This window comes from Gobio gobio (assembly GCF_949357685.1).
Source record: "Gobio gobio genome assembly, chromosome: 20".
Lineage (NCBI taxonomy): Eukaryota > Metazoa > Chordata > Actinopteri > Cypriniformes > Gobionidae > Gobio > Gobio gobio.
This window is the reverse complement of record NC_137113.1, coordinates 39,174,696-39,196,780: the sequence shown is the minus strand read 5'-3', so window position 1 is coordinate 39,196,780 and position 22,085 is coordinate 39,174,696. Positions and strand designations below refer to the sequence as shown.

The following is a 22,085-nucleotide window of genomic DNA, read 5'->3' as shown; positions in this document are numbered from 1 at the left end:
CGTCTTGAGTGTTCACACCCAAGCAATTTTCACTGGCGATGCGCCGAGTGAACGTGCACATTCAGTAGATGCGCTCCCGGTACACAAGGTGGTGCTGCGGCACTTTACGCTTCTGACACTCGCTTGTCACACAGAAGAAGAAGAGAGACAGTATATACGTGCTTGCCAAAACCACAAATATATTATGTCTACACACTGGACCAGCTCTATACCCTTTCCAGGGTGCTGGAGGGTTCATGGGAGTTTGCCCAACCAGTCCACATGTGTTTTGTGGATTTGGAGAAGGCATTCGACTGTGTTACTCATGGCACCCTGTGGAGGGTGCTCTGGGAGTATGGGGTTGGCGGCCCCCTGCTTAGGGCTGTTCGGTCCCTGTACGACCGGAGCCGGAGCTTGGTCCGCATTGCCGGCAGTAAGTCAAACTTGCTCCCGGTGCATGTTGTTCTGTTCATAATTTGTATGGACAGAATTTCTAGGCGCAGCCAAGGGCCGGAGAGTGTCCGGTTTGGGGACCACGCGATTTCGTCACTGCTTTTTGCGGATGATGTTTGTCGTGTTGGCCTCCTCAAGCCAGGACCTTCAGCATGCACTGGGACGGTTTGCGGCCGAGTGTGAAGCGGCTGGAATGAGAATCAGCACCTCCGAGGCCATGGTTCTCAGTCGGAAAAGGGTGGCTTGCCCGCTTCAGGTGGGTGGAGAGTTCCTGCCTCAAATGGAGGAATTCAAGTTTCTTGGGGTCTTGTTCACGAGTGAGGGAAGGATGGAACGGGAGATTGACAGACGGATTGGTGCAGCTTCTGCAGTAATGCGGTCGATGTACCGGTCTGTCATGGTAAAGAAGGAGCTGAGCTGTAAGGCAAAGCTCTTGATTTACCGGTCGATCTACGTTCCTACTCTCACCTATGGTCATGAGCTGTGGGCCATGACCAAAAGGACAAGATCCCGGATACAGGCGGCCGAAATGAGCTTTCTCCGCAGGGTGGCTGGGCGCTCCCTTAGAGATAGGGTGAGAAGCTCGGTTACTCGGGAGGAGCTCAGAGTAGAGCCGTTACTTCTCCACATCGAGAGGAGCCAGCTGAGGTGGCTCGGACATCTTTTTCGGATGCCTCCTGGACGCCTTCCCAGGGAGGTGTTCCAGGCACGTCCCACCGGGAGGAGGCCCCGGGAAAGACCTAGGACACGCTGGAGGGATTATGTCTCCTGGCTGGCCTGGGAATGCCTTGGGGTCCCCCCGGAAGAGCTGGAGGAAGTGGCTAGGGAGAGGGAAGTCTGGGCGTCTCTGCTTAGACTGTTGCCCCCGCGACCCGGCCCCGGATAAGCGGAAGATGATGGATGGATGGATGGATATTATGTCTATGGCCAAAACCATTCACACACTTTTTGCTAACTGGCAGGCAGCATTAGCAGCTCATCTTCTTCTTTGTCTACCTACTACTTCTTCGTCGTATCAATGTGTGCTCGGCAAGACCGTTTTGTGCTTGAGCGCCACCAAGTCGTGTTTTACTGTCACTTCAGCAACTCCAGGCACGTGAACTAAAGCGCTGATCTCATTGGTCAGCCAGTTTTTAACGCGCCACGTCAAAATAAAAAAACGAACCCGAGGCGTTTTTTAAAAAATGACGCTTTTACACCTGCCGTTTTGCGAGTCGGTGTGCACACTCACATTGGTACCCTTTGTTTAGTCACAAGGCGCTAAACGTCGGCGATAAACGCGCGTGAAAATCATCCCGGTGTGAACATGCCTTTACAGTGATAGCTCTATATACAAGCAAAACATGGGGCTAACTTCATAAATGTTTAAAAACTGCTTATTTTTCCCATCGTCTTTGTTTTTTTATATTGCCTGCATATTCATTCGCTGGCTTCTGCGGAAGATTACTCTGTAAATAAACGCATAATCACTTACTTTAATGTTCTCCGAGTTTACTTCCGTATGACAGCGTGCTGGTGCCATCTTTTAATCGTTCTTTTGCACGTGCAGGTTAGTTCAGGACCATGATCTGTTCACACTGGAATCTGTTATTGGCCACATTTAAAGCAACAATGTGAACAGCTAAACCAAAAAAAAAATAAATAATTTGGATCCAAGCAATAAATTGGCAGTGTGAACGTAACCTATAAATATCACTTATCATGTACAGCCTACTCGACCTTAAAAATAAATGCTTTCCATTTATTAAAGAATCCTGAAAAAATATATTACGGTTTCCATAGAAATATTAAGCAGCACAACAGTTTTCAGCATTGATAATAATAACTAAGAAATATTTCTTGAGCATAAAATCGGCATATTAAAATTATTTCTGAAGAATCATGCGTCACTGAAGACTGGAGTAATGATGCTGAAAATTTAGTTTTGTCCCATCACAGGGATAAATAACATAAAATAAATTCAAATAGAAACATTTTAAAATGTAATACTACTTGCTTGGTTGGGAATTGAGCTTGTCACGATGAATTCTGGGATTGCATTCTCTTTGAAGGATGGATCTCCCTTAGATTTTCACCATAATTTGGCATTTTAGAATAACTGATTTACATTGTTTAAATCAGTTATTTTTAAAGTTTACAGTGTCAGTTTTTGGGATTGACAACCGCGTTTACTAACAAGTGCGAGTCTCGAAAATGACCTGTTCACGTTAGAGCTTCGATCGGGCTCAAAAAATCAAGCCTGATCCTACCCGAGCCCGTGCACGTTGTGTCCGAGCCCGGCCCGGCCCATTAACTAATTATGAGCCCGTGCCTGATTTAAACCCGACCATTTTTAATACGTGGGTGTTCTGACGAGAACGAGCATGTAATGAGCAAAGCGGACCGGTGTGACGCTCCGCTCAATAATCCACTCTATGCAGGCGCACACTCATGAAACGCTCACCGGTAAAATGATGTTCGCTCAAATCCAACTCAGACATGACATTTAACTGTACTGTAGCCTACTATAGTTGTTGTAGCCATTTTTCATATTTATGTTTAAATATTGTTATTTTTAAATTTCATCTGATTATAAGTGCAAAGATGCGAGTGGGTCAGAAATTATTTTGGTGGTTATATTTTGTATAATATTAAGTTTCGTTTTGTAGAAAGCCTTTCTTTTAAAGTGAATTTCGTTTTGTATAAATTGTGTCTCAATTTTAATAAAGGTTTATTCAGCCAATTACCTGGATTTAATCAATAAGAAGCAAATAGACTGTAGCAGACTATAATCGTGACATGAAAGCGCGGGAGCGATCACTTTCATTGCACATGAACTGGAGCACATCTCATAAATAAACGGGCAGAGAATCTAAACTCTAGTTCACACACAAACTTCGAACCGTCTCGAATACTGTATGTATGAGTGTGCAATGAGAGTCAAGCCCATATTCCCTTACCAGACACAATGACCAAGTAATATCAAAGATGCCGAAGTCCATAAAACTGAAGTCTTATCACTTTTGATACAAGAGTGGCTTTCCGAGAATGGGTTGTGATTCCTGAAAATAGACGGGTGTGTTTGGTTATAGAATGCAGTTGTCATTCCCATAAATAACCGTACTGTGTGTGAATCGTAATAAGGACTCAAATACAGGACTGACAACCGTATTCTATTGCTGTTCGAATGTGGCCTATGTTTTGCTTTATCTGATTTCACTGCTCCATTTTTTTAGATGTACACACAGCTGTCAGAGGATGACAAAGTCCGTTACAAGAATGAAATAAAATCGTGGGAGGAGCACATGATTGAGATTGGAAGGGAAGACCTTGTTCGCAGAAAAGAGAGGAGATCCATCAAAGCCAAAGCAGACCGAAAGAAGAAATCCAAAGTAACCGTGATAAAGGCAAAAGCGCCAAAAAAGAAGGCTAAAGTTGCCGGAACTGCTGTGAAAAAGACTGTGAAGAGCACCAAGAAGTGAGATTATGTATGACTCTGGTAGACGAGAGTGTGTTGTACAAAGGCCAGTTCCGTCCTCAATAAAAAGCCTGTGCTTTCCGTTATTAGAGCTGCATTTATATAGTGTTCAAAGCATGAAGGCTTTAAAACTGTGAAGAGCCCTTCATGACGTCTCCATCTTTTCAGTCGTTTTTATCATGTAAATATTTTAGGCCATGAATATGACTGCTTTCATAGTACTACTTTTAAGCTACTCGAGAACATTTCTTTACTTGCCATGAACCGTATTACTGACATCAGTTTTCATTTGTTTCTTAGAATGAGTTTGCATATCATGCTTTAAAAGAGGACGCCATGTTTTGTATGTCTTTACTTACAAAATAAACATTCACAATTTATACAAAAGCAGAAAACAATACTATACAATTTCATGAAAACCCATTAGAAGTGTGCTTTCTAAGGTTAAATGGAATAGTTCACCGCAAAGTCATTTACTTGACATCACATTTACAACCTGTATGACTTTTATTCTGTGTAAAGGCCCGTTCACACCAAAAACGATAACTATATAAGCATCTACAACAATACATTTTAACGTTCTGTTTATTATAAACATATGCTGCAGTTTTATCATCTGCCACTTTAAATGCTATGCGATTTTATATTTCTTTATCATTATAGTCCTTGGTGTGAAGTCCTTAAAACAAATTCAGATATTTTAAAGAATGTCTGAGTTGCTCTTTTCAATTTTTTTCCATCTGTTTTATGACATGAAGCAACTAATGACAAAATTTGGGGTGAACTATCCCTTTTAAATGCAAATGGCCTGAATATTGGCTTTAATATTTTTCAGTACTTTGTACAACTAAGGCCACAAGACCTCACTTTTAAAACAGTTATTTACATTATAAATTTAAATATTCTTGTGGAATAAAATCAGGACTTTGAAGCCGAGCAGGGATCAGATGGCAACTTGGCTTCTTGCAGTAAAGTCTCAAAATCAGGTGAACACACCAGCTTGTGTGTGATGTTTCCCAGCACAGTCATGTCCCCGGTGAGGCCCTCGGACAGCCGCACACAAACAAGTTGCTGCAGACACAAACATGATCATATCCCATGAAACATCCTTCATGTAAAGGAGATCAGTTATACAGTCCTTCAGTAAATAAAACAGATCCAGTTGACTTCAATATCAGCTTGGCAATCCAGAATGCTACAGTGGGGACAACAATTGTTGGAACCCATACACCACGTCCGAAATCGTATACTTCCCTAATCCCTACTATATATAGGCTACTATAGATTCTGAAATGCGCATTCAATGGACATTTGTACTATCCCATGAGGCCACGGGAGAGGATTTATGAATGGAGGTGAAGCAACGCAACTGATGCTGGTAGGTCACAGTATAATGGCAAGATGTTGGGTGTTGGGGTTGAATGATTTTTGATGACATTATGTGATTAAAGTCGACGTCAACTAGTCGCTGATTACGTCATTAATGAACAAATAAGCCTGAACCTTGAGCTGAGACTGAACACGGGTTGCCCTGTGCACAGCTATGGCATATGACACAGCTCTGCCCACGGGCTATTGCTCATGCATAACAGCTTATTTCTATCAGTTCTTTTGTCTTTGGGTCGTTATTTCTCACAGATTTCTGCTCGTTCTAACTCCGATACTGATAAAGTAGCACAGTAAAGATTATATTAATATGGACGCATTAGTGAGAGCGATTGCGTGTGAATTAATTCTACCTGCCAGTGTTTCTAATAGTGAAGCTGTGGGTTTTAGTTACTAAGAAATATATGCTAGAACTTTTCAGTTTCTAAGCTATTTTATTGATATCTCACAGAGCAGTGTTGACAATACATTTCTGCGCTATTGAAATATTTCTGTGCGCGTAATGTGCGAGCTACTGTCTGTCTGTATGTGCGTTACAATGCAGCAGCGCATTAGTTTATAATGACTATTTTACTTGCGTGTACAATAGGCTGTTTAAAACGTGCATTCACCCGATCAATTATGAGCATCCAGACGGTGAATAATCAAACGTATCTTGTGTAGCGCTCTCATAGTGCATTTATTTGCCACGTTGCAATTGCAATTCTTCACCAACACGAAAGTTTATTATTCGCACGCTGTTCTGACATAAGCTTTTCTGAGCGCATACACCCGAAGCGCACGCATTACTAAAAGCCTGTCACACAGTGCGCGAGTACTGAACTAAGTTTTCTTTCACGTCTTATCATTTGAAAGCGTTTTGTCATGAAAAAGATTCGTGATAAGATTGTGATCCTATCTTAAAACTTTTGTGATATGTTATTTTTACCATATCGCCCACCCCTAACTATTTTGACTATTTTCCAGGGTTCCTGCAAGTCCTTTAAAAGTCTTAAAGGGATAGTTCACCCAAAAATGAAAATTTTTGTCATCGTTTATTCACCCTCAAGTTGTTCCAAACCTGTATGAGTTTCTTTGTTCTGCTGAACACAAAAGAAGATATTTTGAAGAATGTTTGTAACCAAGCAGATAGAGCAACCATTGACTACCATAGTAGGGAATAAAATACTATGGTAGTCAATGGTTGCTCTATCTGCTTGGTTACAAACACTCTTCAAAATATCTTCTTTTGTGTTCAGCAGAACAAAGAAACTCATACAGGTTTGGAACAACTTGAGGATGAGTAAATGATGACACAATTTTCATTTTTGGGTGAACTATCCCTTTAAATTCAATTCAAAAAAGTCTAAAATACTTTAAGGCCTGGTTTCACAGATAGGGCTTAGATTCAATTCACTTAGGGCATTTAAGTAGCCATTCAAAACATGCCTTAGAAAAAAAAAAAACATTACTGGTGTGCATCTTGAGACAAAACAATGAGAGTGACACATTTTAAGATATGTTGGTGCAAGTTGCTTTCAGTTAAGACAGTTCAAGCATGCATTTTAGTATAGGAATAGATTTAAGCTATGTCAGTGAAACCGGGGGTAAAAGGTAAAAAAACATTTTAAATTATATTAGTATACAAGTCTTAAAGGGTTAGTTCACACAAAAATGAAAATTAGCCCATGATTTACTCACCTTCAAGTCATCCTAGGTGTATATGACATTCTTCTTTCAGACAAATAAAATCAGAGTTATATTAAAAAAGTCCTGGCTAATCCAAGCTTTATAATGGCAGTGAATTGTTGTCTCGTTTATGAAGTACATAAAAGTGCATCTATCCATCATATAACTGCGCCACACGGCTCTGGGGAGTTAATAAAGGCCTTCTGAAGCGAAGTGGCACGTTTGTGTAAGAAAAATATCTATATTTAAAACGTTATAGACTAAAATAACTAACTTCCGACAGAAAGCCGGATGCAATTTGACTTGCGGCAATAGAGTAACCGCTGACGTAATGTACAGGAGGATCGCAAGATTTGACGTCTCTCGCGGATAGGGCTGGGCGACAAACTCAAGCCCCTCTTCTCTTATATCGAAATCCTCCGCCATTTCTCTTTAAAAATTCACGTTTAATTCATGACCGGTGTTTTGTTTTGCTCTATCCTCGGCACTTCTGCGTTCGTCAGTATGTATGCGTCAAGGGTTACTCTTTCGCTGTAAATAAATGTGTGCATGTCACAATTCACCAGTGTGAGTGCCCATAAGAACCACCTGAGGGCACTCCACTTCAGACTGTCACTCCACCCCGGACTTGTCACTTCATCATAAACTACATTACCCACAATCCTTTGCCCGGACTCATCATCACTCATTGTTTGCACCTGTGTCTCATCACCTCATTTACCTCATTACCCCAGCCTATATAAACCATGTTCACTCTATCATTAACTGCGAAGTCTTGTACGTTGTATCACTGCATTTCTGAGCGTTTCCCTGGTTTCATGTCTCTGGTTTTGGATTTCTTGCCTGTTCCGTGGATTACCCGTTTGCCTGTCTCTCCTGCCTTGTTTGCCTGTTTGGACTGCTTGCCTGTGTATGACCTGTTGCCTGTTTTTGACTACGATTGTGGATTACCCCTTACAAATAAAGCTGCATTTGGATTCTCAACCTCTGTCTCGGAGCAGTACGTTACAGTGCAGCAATCCGCCTGAATTCAGTTATTTTAGTCTATAAAGTTTTAAATATGGATATTTTTCTTACACAAACGTGCCACTTCGCTTCAGAAGGCCTTTATTAACTCCCCAGAGCCATGTGGAGCAGTTATATGATGGATAGATGCACTTTTACGAAACAACAATTCACTGCCATTATAAAGCTTGGATTAGCCAGGACTTTTTTAATATAACTCTGATTTTATTCGTCTGAAAGAATAATGTCCTATACACCTAGGATGACTTGAGGGTGAGTAAATCATGGGCTAATTTCCATTTTTGAGTGAACTAACCCTTTAAATTTTCACACGGAAAAACAGGAATTGCGATAAGGCTTGATGTAATGATTATAGTTCAAAAGGCTGTGATATAGTTAAATAAATATGAGAGTCCCAACTGATTTTGTTATTTATCAATCTTTACTAGATTATTTTGCTACACTGCAACTAAAATGACAATGTACGAACTTACCTGTAGGAAAGAGAAGGCCGATCCCTCAGAGACATCTAACGTAACATTTCCCATGACCAGTTGGACTTTACCAGACTTTCTAATTTGCAGTTTTCCAATCAGACCCTCTGAGAAGTCAGACAGCAAAGGTACAGCGGCTTTATCAGGCTGATCCTGAAAAATGATATCATTATAGCATTAAAAGCGGAGCGAGAGGTAATTGTACCATAAAAGCATCCTGTAAATTTCAGAACTCAAAACTTCCTTGATAGTCCAAAAACAGGTTTTAATGAATCTAAGCAAGAAATGCATGTTGTCACTTAGACATGCACACTCAGGCATGTTGCGGGAACAGACAAAAAGTACAAAGTAACAGTAGGTAATATAACCCGTAATGTGAGATCTTTTGTATAACAATAGGGGTCAGGAAATATGTGGTTAGAGTACAATAATATTCTAAATGTGTTTTTAAAAGAAAATGAAGGTGTATGTTATTTACAGTAGGCTATGTTTCCGAATGCATTATTGAATGAAAGAAAGAAGAAAAAAACGCCTGCAAAAAGGCCAGGAAAAAAAGCGAGCCTCAGCCAGGTGAGAAAAAGTAATTAAAAGTAATAAACATTACTTTCCATAAAAAGTAATCAGTTACTTTTTTGGACGAGTAAGACAATATTCGAATTAATTACTTTTAAAGGGGAACTATTATGCAAAATTCACTTTTACATGGAGTGTGAACATAAATGTGATATAAAAAGTCATAGCTGAAAAGTCATATGGTCTGTATATATTTGTTTACTGTTAGCAGTGCTCGAAGTGGGGCGGTAACCAGTTCACAGTACCGGCACTTCTACATTTTACTCTTAAGCGTACCTGCACTTTTTCTTACACCTAGGACACCTGCGTACCACTACTTCTCACTTTTATAACGGATCGATTGTATGTGCAATATGACTGTGACTGAAGCCCAATTGTTTAATTAAGTGGTGCGCAAATCACTGTAGGTGCGTTCACCAGCGCGCTCCAAAAGTGTTAACATTTGCCCGAGCCGTTCCAATGCGACGCCGATGATAAAATGTGCGACCCATTTGAATTCTATTGAGAATGTAGTAAAACACTACGGAGAAAGTCGAACATGATCTAAAACAGCCAATAAAAAGGGGAAGACATCATCCTGCAAGCTTTGATGACCACATTTACAAGAATTTATCACGTTCTGTTGTGGTAAATTTGGACTAGTTGTAGAATTTATAATAGATAATCAGTTAAGGGAATAGATTTTTCACTAAAGATGTATATTACACCTGTGGCATGTTGTAGCTATAGTTTCTAACTGTGTGCCTATTTTTCATAACAAATGCTATAGATAAAAAAAAAAGAAAGACAAAAGATAACATTGGCCTGCATTGTAATGAGGAGCCGTGCCCTTATTGTAACAAATGCTACAGTTAAACAATTACAAGAACTATATATTAGTTTTAAGGCTGAGTACAAGTTAGAAAGAGCTTTAAAATATGGACCTTCTTGAATTATTGACTAAACAATCCCCTCATAACAAACAAAGCCCCGCCCCCTTTGGTGAGTACCGGCACTTCATTTTTTCAACTTCAAGCACTGGCTGTTGGTTGTAACGAGTGTTTTTGTGTAATTCGCTGTGTATGTTGATGATAATGCAAAGGAGAGAGAGAGTTTATTCATCTTTTGTGTAAAGTACAATAAACGTTTTGGCCATCATTCGAGCAGGGTCCGCAGCAACAGATTTGTTCTACCGGTGTTCCATCTCCATGCAGCACACACTCACCTAAAGGATTATTAGGAACACCATACTAATACTGTGTTTTACCCCCTTTCGCCTTCAGAACTGCCTCAATTCTACGTAGCATTGATTCAACAAGGTGCTGAAAGCATTCTTTAGAAATGTTGGCCCATATTGATTGGATAGCATCTTGCAGTTGATGGAGATTTGTGGGATGCACATCCAGGGCACGAAGCTCCCGTTCCACCACATCCCAAAGATGCTCTATTGGGTTGAGATCTGGTGACTGTGGGGGCCATTTTAGTACAGTGAACTCATTGTCATGTTCAAGAAACCAATTTGAAATGATTCGAGCTTTGTGACATGGTGCATTATCCTGCTGGAAGTAGCCATCAGAGGATGGGTACATGGTGGTCATAAAGGGATGGACATGGTCAGAAACAATGCTCAGGTAGGCCCTGGCATTTAAACAATGCCCAATTGGCACTAAGGGGCCTAAAGTGTGCCAAGAAAACATCCCCCACACCATTACACCACCACCACCAGCCTGCACAGTGGTAACAAGGCATGATGGATCAATGTTCTCATTCTGTTTATGCCAAATTCTGACTCTATCATCTGAATGTCTCAACAGAAATCGAGACTCATGAGACCAGGCAACATTTTCCAGTCTTCAACTGTCCAATTTTGGTGAGCTTGTGCAAATTGTAGCCTCTTTTTCCTATTTGTAGTGGAAATGGGTGGTACCCGGTGGGGTCTTCTGCTGTTGTAGCCCATCCGCCTCAAGGTTAAGCGTGTTGTGGCTTCACAAATGCTTTGCTGCATACCTCAGTTGTAACGAGTGGTTATTTCAGTCAAAGTTGCTCTTCTATCAGCTTGAATTAGTCGGCCCATTCTCCTCTGACCTCTAGCATCAACAAGGCATTTTCGCCCACAGGACTGCCGCATACTGGATGCTTTTCCCTTTTCACACCATTCTTTGTAAACCCTAGAAATGGTTTTGCGTGAAAATCCCAGTAACTGAGCAGATTGTGAAATACTCAGACCGGCCCGTCTGGCACCAACAACCATGCCACGCTCAAAATTGCTTAAATCACTTTTCTTTCCCATTCTGACATTCAGTTTGGAGTTCAGGAGATTGTCTTGACCAGGACCACCCCCCTAAATGCATTGAAGCAACTGCTATGTGATTGGTTGATTAGATAATTGCATTAGAAATTGAACAGGTGTTCCTAATAATCCTTTAGGTGAGTGTATATTCTCTGGGTCTGTAGGCATCATTGTCCGACTCTGGTTCGAACTGAACACAGCTATTGACATGTTCAGTGTGTGAGATTGTCCTCTTTTGTTATTGGTGTATGCCGGAGCATGAGCTCTTGAAGCTCTGCCCTCTTCTGGAAAGGGGGCCGGAAGCCCCAGCTCATTTGCATTTAAAGGGACACACACAAAAACGGCAAGTTTCTGCTCAATTTTAACTTGCTATAAAAATATCTGTGGGTTACTTTGAGCTGAAACATCACAACTCTGGGGACATCAGAGTTTTAAATCTTGTATAAAGGGGTATAATAGGTCCCCTTTGAAGGAATTGAAAATAATCAAAGATATTTGATATTTGACATTTAACAAAGAAATTTTCTTTACTGTTGTCAACCCACATTCCTTATCAGAAGGGCCATCTGGAAGACAATAGAAAGGCCTGTATGCCAAATGGGTGCCACACCTTTACAGTGGGGGAAGTTTGGTCTGATTGGTCAGTTTTGGATAACTCACATTTGGTTTGGTCACATGGTCAGGGAAAGGGATAAAAGAAGATTGGAACTATTACTCTTTGCTCTTTTATTCTCTGGCTCTTGAGGTCTTTGGGGCTTCTCTTCCTTGCTCTCTCTCTCTCCCCCACTCTCTCTCTTTCTTTCTTTCTCTCTCTCTCTCTCTCTCTCTCTCTCTCTCTCTCTCTCTCTCTCTCTCTCTCTCTCTCTCTCTCTATCCCTCAGGTAACATTCTATTCATGCTATGTACAATTAATGGTATTAATGGTAAAGTTTATCATCTCATACATCCATTTTGAAACTATTTTAAGTGTAACCATAACCAGATTTTGTCATTAAATCCTTTCTATTACAAATACTGTGCTAACTAGTTTTGATTTGGTATTAACTTTGAAGTGCTCCCTATTGCAATACAATATAGACACATTATAGCAACGCTCTCCCACATATTTTGCTATTGTAACTGCACTTATTTCCGTCGTTGGTATAATTTGCAGTGGGTGGAAATAAACGAGAAAAGTAGTTTTCAACTGGCATAATATGAACCGTGAACTTACCAGAGTTGTAATTTGTGATGAGCGCTTGTCTTCAGTTTTGTCATTTTTTTTGGTTTTCTCTTGGCTTGAGGTTTTAGGTTGACCAGGTATGGTATCAGGAAGTTGAATAAACAGTAGTTCTTCCTGATCTGAAACACTTAGTTGCTGGAAAAGTTCTCCGACCGTTGGTTGTTGAGGGAAGGCAGATATTCCCCTTAATGGCAGCGGGTATTTCTGCTCAACTCTGGGTGATTTCAGTGCATTATCAGATGCTGTCTCTTTAACTGCAAAAATGTCTTGGATTCAGATCTTTGTTTACTGTAAGTAGCATGAAAACACTTTAAAGGAACACGCCACTAACTCCTCTAAAGTTAAGGCCCTTTCACACTGGATGCGTAACGAAAAAGCGAAGCGGAAAAGTGAATATTTCGTGTGTGAATAGTTTGCGTCAAAACCATTCACATCAGCCGCGACACGAATTTGCGACGTCTGTGACGTTTCAGAGCTCCAACATTCCAAAACATTTGCGCCGACAGCTGAGAAAACATGGACACTTCATCCTCCAGTGAAGACGAGCTTATAATTTGATTTAAAAGACCGAAAAAAAGTTTTGGGTGCACCCCGTCTTAAAGAACAGTCTGAAGGGGAGTATGCTAATCTTGTACAGAAGCTAAAACTTTATCATGGCCGGTTCCGCACTTACTCTCTGTGGGACAATTTGAGGAGCTCCTTCAGAGACAGTAGCACCGCATCTGACGAGACAAACACACACTTCAGGAACCAATCGATCCGGAGCAGCTATTTCCAGTTGAGTCACAATGTTTAACTGCCACAGTCATACTGACGGAAACGCATTCACTTTCTATAGTCATGGACACAATTAGGTTTAGAAAAAAATAAACGGGTTTTAACTCAAAAGGTTATGTTATCGTTGTCTGTAGCCTACAGTGGGCAAACAGCGCTGCATCTGTACAGCTGTAACTATAACTACAGCTGTAATCTCATGGGAAATGCGATACCTGGCAAAGGTTAATGTTGATTGAATAGCTAATGACATCAACTGGACATTTCGTCACCTTTTTCCCTTGTATGTGATTGGTTTAAGCCTTTTCTGTCGCAGCGAGAGTTAAAAAAATGTACTTTGTTTTTTCGCCACAGCACATTCGCGATCGGTGTGGAAGCACTCATTACACAAACAGCTGATCTAAAAATAAAACCATTGTGCGAATTATTTGCGCATCAAAATCGCGTCCTTTAAACAGTTGAGTTTTACCAACGGAAAATGAAAAGTTGCGATTTTCTAGGCCGTTATGGCTAGGAACTATACTCTCATTCCTGCATAATAATCAAGGAACTTTGCTGCCGTACCATGGGTGTAGCAGAAGCAATGATATTACGCAGCGCCTGAAAATAGTCCCCAGCTAGCACGCTGCCTGTGCAAGCAGGTTGTCACATTTGTTATGTTTACGGAAGTTAGCCTATTTTCAAGGGCTGTGCGTCCGCTGCACCCATGGTACAACAGCAAAGTTTCTTGATTATTATGTAGGAATGAGAGTATAGTTCCCAGCCACATCGGCCTAGAAAATAGCAACTTTTCATTTTCCGTCGGTCTTAGTACACAATGTAACTACGGAAGAGTCAAGTTTTAAATAGGAAACATATTGAAAGTCTTTGGTCATTTTTGAGCGATATGCTAACAGTCTAATCAGATTCAATGATCTATGCTAAGCTATGCTAAAAGTGCTACACCAGGCCCAGAGATCGGCTGAATGGATTCAAAAACGGTAAGACTCAACTGTTTAACTCTAGGGGAGTAGGAAAATAAGCCTATTTTTCAAAAATAGTGCCGTGTTCCTTTAACTGGCAATAAAAAAAAACACATAAAATGAGTGCTGGCATAAACTGTAACTTACATGAGCTAGCTGTTTCTGTTGACAAAAAGGCACATGACTGATGGAGTGGAAGTCTGATTGGTCTTTGCTTAGGATCATTTTTTAATCCAGGATCGTCCAAAAACTGCTCAATTAAACCAGAAAAAAACATTAATATACTATTAATTACCTTTCAAGAAATGGGTCAAATGATAAAGGGTCATTGTGACAGCTTACATCATCTCGTTGGAGTTTTTTCAAAATTTCGTTATCATCGTCCTCAGTACTGTTCTTTTCCTTTTTAATGCATTTTGTGACAAGTGCAGGATCACAGTCAGCCAGGTTAGAGCTGCACCAATTACCTGCAAAATTAGACACAGGAAAATTGCTTTAATGAAATTTGATTTGGTATTTAATATTCATTTGACTACTACAAGTCACTAATTCTTCAAACTAAGTGTCACTGTCAATTCATTTTTTTTGCATAGCGATACAAGCAATCAAGCAGTTGAGATTTGCTAAATAGTATATACTGTATCACTTAACATGAATATATAGCATGTACACGGACAAAGTTGCATATACTTATATACAAAGATTGGTAATAAAAATAATAACAATACAGTTTACATTTTGTGACGATATAAACAATCAGAGGTGAGCAGGTGCTAGGTTGTTACAAAAGATTTATATTTTAAATAAAGGCACTTTTTAACTTTTTATTCGTCAAAGAATCCTGCAAAAAAGTAGCCTCATTCATGAAACACGAGCAGAACGAATTTGTGTGTAAATCGTTCGTAAAGCCGCTCTGACGTAAATTTTCAGATTCACGAATATGTTCGTTTTTTTTAAATGTTAGTTGGTACGAAAGAAATGTACACCTGCTCCCTACCACGAGTAAATGATGCGTAAAACATTTGAATGTTCTGTGTTCTAATTTAGGCAAACTGATGACATTGGATTTTGATGCACTATGTACCATAATAATATTTCACGAGTTGATTTGCCCCGTCTTTTTTTTTTTTTAACTGTTCAACGTTGGGTAATCGTCACTGTCACTTTTTACCCAGCCGTCCAATCACAGTGGAGGAGGGCAGGAAAAATACTACACTGACCAATCATCGTACTTGTACACCGACTGTGGAGACAATAATGGAGAAGTTAATACTGCTTTTTACTGCATTTTATATTCAGTAATATTCTTCCAAATGAGATACTAGTAGCACATTACTGCCATGGATATTCTGTATCAAATAAAGAAAGAGCTTTCAAGCGCCACCAGCTGGCCGTTTTCAGAAGAGCACCAGGTGTTTTTTAGCTGGCTAAAAATGCTTTGGTGGACACACAATAATTGAATATTTATTACTAGGCATATGGCCAATTAGTCTCTTTAGCATTTATGCAAAATACTGGAGCCAAACCTGGGAGAAAGAAGTCCAGAAGATTCCACAGCGTTCCTGCACACGTCATTTGCAGTTGTAACTCATGGGTGGGGATTATGCTAATTTTGAATGAGCGTGCATGCGTGTCCTATTTACGCATGTTTGGAATTAGGGGTGTAACGATTCGTTTTAACAACGATTCGATTCGTATCACGATTTGAGGTTGTCGATACGATTCAAGGACGATATTGGTTAATTTAGAACGATACGATCCGAAACGATTCAGCGACTTGAAATCGATTCAGTAACTTTTTAGCCAAAAATTGTGTGACTGAAATAAATATCTGGATACTGGTCAGTGCAGGTGAGGTTTCCTAGATTCCTGTTGTTTCTTGTAAGGGAATCAGGTATAAATTAATTATGGATATAAACAAACAAGTAAACAACAATTAATGGCAAAGGCATTCAAATTTTATTTGAATAAAGTGCAACCAACAATTTAGGTTGAATTAACAGGAAGTTAACCTTTTCTGCTCCCATTTTCAATATTCAATACATTTTCAATAAAAGCACAGTAAGTGCAACCAACATTTCAACAGTAGGTTAACCTGCTACTTCTGCTTTTGTTTTCCAACATAATAATATTACAATATTAATATTAAAAATAAAGTGCAAATAACTTCTCTTCAGGTTTAATTAATAGTAGGTTTACCTGCTACTTTTGCTGTTGTTTTTCAACATTAAAGGGGTGGAAAAACACATTGTTTTGAAGGCTTGATTGTGTTTGTGGGGTGCACTGTAACATGTGTTCATGCTTCGTTTTAAAAAAAATTGCCTTATTTGTCATATATTTGACCTTTATTCTACACTGCTCTGTCCCTCCTTGTAAAACGGTCTGATGCTTTCCGGGTTGTATGAAGCCAGTCCCTCAAAAATAAGCAGTGGGCTCTGATTGGTTAGCTGGCCCAGTGTGTTGTGATTCGCTAACCGCCTAGTGTACGTTTGTCGGAAACGTCACGCCCCTTACCGGAGGCTGTGCTTTGGTCATAGAAACAACGGCGTCAATAAAACCATATGAGCCCGAATCAGACCCAGAACATTTTAGTGAAGATGATCGAGCAGAACCTGTTCAGTCCTCAAGAGTAAAGACTGCGGATCTATAATGATCGCTACTGAATGGCACTTTAACTTTTGTATTTTTAGAACGATTATAGCCAAATATCTGTCGCAAGAACTAACCCAAAACGAACACTAAGCACTGGCTTTAACTAGTAAGTTAGCCAAATCACACACAGAACCATGTTTAGCATGCCTGTAGATAAACAATACATAAAAGCTCTAATCAAAGAATCATTTACACTAATGCCAGGTTCGCTGTTGAGATTTTAACGTTAGTGTTTGTAACGTTAGGTGTTCGTCGGATAACGTTAAGTATGAATGAGCATTTAACAGACTGGTTTGCAGAACAGTGTTGTCATCTGTTTACTTCCTTGCTACAACCTATTACAGGAAAACACATCGATGAAAAATAAATCAGACTTACAGGTTGTGGCCCGTAAACAGCTTCTGTTTGTAAATCCAGCTTTCAGGACAAGCCGTTGTGCATATCCTGTATTGAACTCGCGAAGTTTGTGGAAGTTTGTGTTGTCCTCCGTGAAATGTGCAGCGCGCGCGTCGTGCATCCACGCACCGGCAGTGTTTTTTTCACGCAGCTGACGTTGTGCAAATCTGGCATTGAAATCGCGAAGACGGTGGATGTTTTCCTCTGTTAGATGTGCTTAGATGTTAGATCTCCTCTGCAGGGAGCCCTGCGCGCGCCTGATTCCCCGCTGACTCAAACACACGTGCATATAACATGCTGTATGTTAAACGCTCTGCAACGCACCCCTGTCCCAAGGAAGGCTGAACAGAGCAAGTACCCCAGACCTGCAATCCGGATGAAAATAACAGCGTTTCCTCGGCATCGCGGCAACAACACTCCAGCCTAACTATACCACAACAGCGCCGCGATACAAAATGGCCTCACCCCCCCTTATTTCATATTCTCGGAGGAGGGGTTTATGTAAATATTGAGCCTGGTGATGTCACCAACCCTGGAGGAATGTGTGTAGTCGCCTACTGGCCGTTTGCTGTAGTTCTTAGAAACTGATTTCTTTAAAAGCAAATATCTCCCTTTGCTTTAAACTTTGAACGTTGTAACTTTGCAGATGTTGTTTATGCTCAAGCAGCAACATTACACGCTAGCTAAAGTTAGAATAGTGAAATCGTGGTTTACCACCCCTTTAAAATAAGACAAATACAATATTAATGCAACCAACATTTCTTCAGGTTGAATAAACTGGCTGAACCTGCTACTACTCTCAGTTTAATAAACAAACAATATTTAACAAAAGATAAAATGTAACCAACTACTCTTCAATGACTCTACAGATTTTTTTTTCAAAAATATCAACTGATCAACATGATCTGACCGCAGAACACTTCCCTGTGCGTTCACTATGTCGCCAGCAGTACTAAAAACTCGCTCTGCTGGCACACTGGTGCCAGGAATGCACAGGTAACATTTAGCAAGGGTTGAAAGTACAGGCAGCTCTTTCTCCTGGTGACTTGATAATTTCTCGCTCGTTGGCTTCTCCTCTGCCATACGCCATGCTATGTTTTGTTTTCTTAGCGCTGCTGCTGGTGCGTGGCGATGATGTCACAGATAGGCAGACTGAATTGAGTAACGTTTAACACCTTTATCATTAAAAGTGCTAAGAAAAAACATCCATATAAAGTCTGACGTGCTTAAATCCAATGCGTTATTTCCTATTATCGATACAATCGATTGATTACCTTTTAAAATGATGTTAGATCGATATATGTCGTCCGGAAGGCCAACTTGCCGAGCACAGATCGATGTAGTTAGATCATAGGAATATAAATCGATACATCGATGTAGTAGATGAATCGTTACACCCCTATTTGGAATTCATATATTTACTAACGTTTCATGAATGAGGCCCATAGAACGCTCCGTATCAAAGTTGTTTTTTGTTTTTTTTTCGAAGCCAATCTAGCGCTCCGTAAACCGCTGTCTGATCACATGCCTCCATTCTTTCCGAAAACCTGTAAACTAGTCTTTTCTGCATAGTTCTGCCTAGAAATGTTCTCAGTTGGTTACATTCTGTTATGGAATATTTGTTTTTTATTGATTGTATATAATGAGTTTTCATGAATTATATTCACATCCATTATGCAGATACAATGCAAGTTTATATTTTGCTTCCTAAATATATATTTACACAATGTAAAATGGAAAATAGTGCCCTGTTGAAATTTTGCTACATTTTCATTATTGTTTTATTTATTCGTTTAAAGGGGCACTTCAGCGCTGGGAAGAAGAATGTGTATTTAAACTGGGTCGTTTATGTAGTAGAAATGTGAAATTATTTTTGAATTTGGTGCCTTCTAGACTGAGAAAAGACAGAAAATGTATTTTTGTCTCATGTGAATGAAAGACAACAACTCCCAGAATGCACTTGCTTCACTGCCCAATGAGGGCACTCCCAAAGCCACGGCTACTGGTTATCACTTGCCCACCATGACACCGCCTCCACCGTCGTTTTGATTTTCATAGTAATAAAATAATTTTGTTCAGTTCGAGAATAAACACTACAATTAAAAACTGAAAGTGTCTTTTCAATAAAGTGTGAGTGAGCCGAATGAAAGTCACGGGACAAACGCAGCAGTAGTCAGATTTCATTCATCACGAGAGCGAAGAGCTGAGGTAAGCGTGGCAGTCATTCATGGCGCGTGTCCAGTCTGGCGCATTTTCAAATCATGCCTATGAAAGCTTAAATTTCATAGGAATTCATTGAAAAGTTGAAACACTCACTTTGCTCCGCACCGCTCCGTTATGATTGCCCGAGCCGAGCGGCCATGCGCATTTACATTCTGTGAGTGAGATCCCACCCCTGTGCATGCGGAACTAACTCCTTATACTGGCTGTAACAGTGCCCTTGCACACTTGGCCATTTTGGAGTGAACAGTCTGCGCAGCTCGGCTTGAATAGGACAAGATTTGCATGCAGATAGAGGTGAGTGCCACAACTTCAACATCATTTTCCAGACTAGGTTCAGTACTGGGAAGTGGTAAGAGAGATAAACAGTACGCAGTCACATTCTCACGTCCCGGCTTATACCGAATGTCATAGGTAAATGCCAGATATTTTGTGCAAATTTCCAAGAAGCTCTCTTGAACACATGGATGAAAATTGTGTTTTTTCGCACGCTTTTATGCAATATTCCAATTTTGAGCATAAGTTAAATTCGCAACTTTGTATGGAAACATGGCAGTTCATGGCAAGAAATTAAAAACTTAATTTCATGGTGGATAATAGGGGAAAAAAGCCTTGGGGAGAAACCAGGCAACACCAGGAGGACAGTTCTCCTCTGGGTCTACAATCCAAATATGATGTCAGTAATTGTGTGATTTAAAAGTGTGCTTTACCTGGTTTCCTGTAGGTGTCTGCAGGACCCTGCTCAAAGATGGAGTGAGACTGAATAGTCTGAGGTTTTTCTCGTCGCCGTCTCTCTCTTTGTCTGTCTTCCCTCTCTCTTCTCTCTTTCTTTGGTGCGGTGCGAGTCTCCTGTAACCTCCAAAAAACAAATGTTCACTTAGACAGCGTTTTTACTTTCAAAGAGAGTTGCAGATGTGTCAATATTGTGAAATGAATCTCTGATAGTTCAACGTTTCAATGAACTGATTGAAAACTGTGTTTGCATCATTACCTTAAAATGTTAAAAGATGTCGGTTATATTATGTACTGTATATAGGTATTTTACAGTGTCCTTGTTACACGTTACATGTAGTTACTATTGTAATAACTATAAATTATGCATAATTACATGCAACCAACCCTACAACAAACCTTTTCCTAACCCATATAGTAAGTACACATAGTTAATTAATATTACTCAGTACTTAAATGTATAATTACATTGTAACAAGGACACCTTAAAATTAAGTGTAACCCATACATATGCATAATAGGGCATAAGGATATTGATGCACTGAGGATTTGTATCAATGCAATGCGTAAAATTCGATATACATTTTAATAAATCTATAAGATCTAAACCTAAGACTGTTATAAAAAGATGTCAAATTGTGCTACTTGATTTTATCCTCATTTATTTTTCTATATTATTTAAAAAACTAAACTGTATTTTCTGTATCTGTTTATTTTATTTTAATCAATTGTTCATGTTGTATTGTTATATTATCTATAGATACTATATATATATATATATATATATATATATATATATATATATATATATATATATATATATATATATATATATATATATATATATATGAGAGAGAGAGAGAGAGAGAGGTGTATTTTTAATACAAAATCCTATTTTTTACACTTTAGCTTTATGTAGCCGTAGTTACAAGATGTCTACCTCTCAAATATCAAACACAAGTACTGCAAATAAAGTTTATAATGATGTCTAAAATACTTACTCATCTTTAGTTTTGCGAACAGAGTGAACATTTGGTACAAAGGTTTTCTGTAGGGGAAAAATACTCTGTGAGTCAAGTGTAACGTTTATAGATATGAGCATTCTTTTAATCTTGACCTGAACAAGCAATATCTATTGATGCAACATCTTTTGCGGCTAAAGGAAAAAAAAGAAAAAAAAGAAAGAACAGCTGAGAGTAGCAGAAAAAAACACAATTGATGCTGAACTATTGACATTAGAGGGTGCAACCTTTTTATATCCACCCAGGGTCAGATCTCTGGAGCGCAAAGTGGTCAGTCTGCCTGGCGGAGGGGGACTCAGTGTTATTCGGCCCGGCAGTCCTCTACCCACACCAAATGATGATCTGAAAGCTGCAGAAGAGCTCGCCTCTCCATCCCCATCACCATGTTCAGACATTCTGCCAAAACCCAGAGACACTTACTGCAAACACCAACCCAAGACATTTGTTTTGGGCATCATACCTGTGTACTCAGACTGATACAATGGTAAATAGAGTCTCGGAGGGTTGTGGGTGTTATATAAAAACAAACGCTCATTTAAACACAGCTGCTGCGCGCTCGTCACGGAGATTAAATTTAAAGACGCGCGCGCCTCCATTTTGTTAGCAACCTAAGCTAACAAAACAAAGCCATTAATACCACGTTATATAATTTGCACTGCAAGATGTGCAATGACGGAGTGAACACGGTTTCTTTGAGTACATATAAGTGAAAATAAAGACGGTACGTACTTGAAATTTGTGTCAACGCCTCAAGTCATATCTGTAATATTCGTCCAGCTGAAAGCTACATCCTTGCAGAAGCATCATGGGTCATGTGATCC

General features: G+C 39.8%; 2 protein-coding genes across 3 annotated transcripts in view; one reads left to right on the top strand and one right to left on the bottom strand.

Annotated features, from left to right (window-relative positions):
* The window catches only part of tfam (transcription factor A, mitochondrial), a 16,702-nt gene extending 12,422 nt beyond the window's left edge, over window positions 1–4,280 (top strand). The window contains exon 7 of the mRNA XM_079845633.1: window positions 3,648–4,280. Within this exon, the coding sequence (XP_079701759.1) occupies window positions 3,648–3,893 (246 nt within the window). The 3' untranslated portion in view covers window positions 3,894–4,280. The remainder of the gene's footprint in view (window positions 1–3,647) is intronic.
* LOC307143847 (DNA-directed RNA polymerase III subunit RPC4) lies at window positions 4,225–22,085 on the bottom strand. Of its 2 annotated transcripts, none has more exons than XM_079845631.1 (9): window positions 21,994–22,085; window positions 21,492–21,660; window positions 21,244–21,290; window positions 20,221–20,366; window positions 14,585–14,709; window positions 14,390–14,492; window positions 12,498–12,760; window positions 8,443–8,595; window positions 4,225–4,960 (listed from the first exon to the last, which is right to left on the bottom strand). In XM_079845631.1, the coding sequence occupies exons 2-9, from the start codon at window positions 21,657–21,659 to the stop codon at window positions 4,808–4,810; spliced, it is 1,158 nt and encodes a 385-aa protein (XP_079701757.1). In that variant the 5' UTR covers window position 21,660; window positions 21,994–22,085; the 3' UTR covers window positions 4,225–4,807. The 2 variants fall into 2 exon arrangements, with proteins under 2 accessions (XP_079701757.1, XP_079701758.1); XM_079845632.1 differs by having other exon boundaries at window positions 21,492–21,683; window positions 21,994–22,066.

What these genes read in the sequence shown, in the direction of transcription:
- LOC307143847 (XM_079845631.1), bottom strand. Translation starts at nt 21,659, where the DNA reads ATGTCTGAACATGGTGATGGGGATGGAGAGGCGAGCTCTTCTGCAGCT. An exon ending in CCCTGGGTGGATATAAAAAG is followed by an intron (nt 21,291 to 21,491) that starts GTTGCACCCTCT and finishes TTTCCCCTACAG; the next exon opens with AAAACCTTTGTACCAAATGT. An exon ending in GTTCGCAAAACTAAAGATGA is followed by an intron (nt 20,367 to 21,243) that starts GTAAGTATTTTA and finishes TGTTTTTTGGAG; the next exon opens with GTTACAGGAGACTCGCACCG.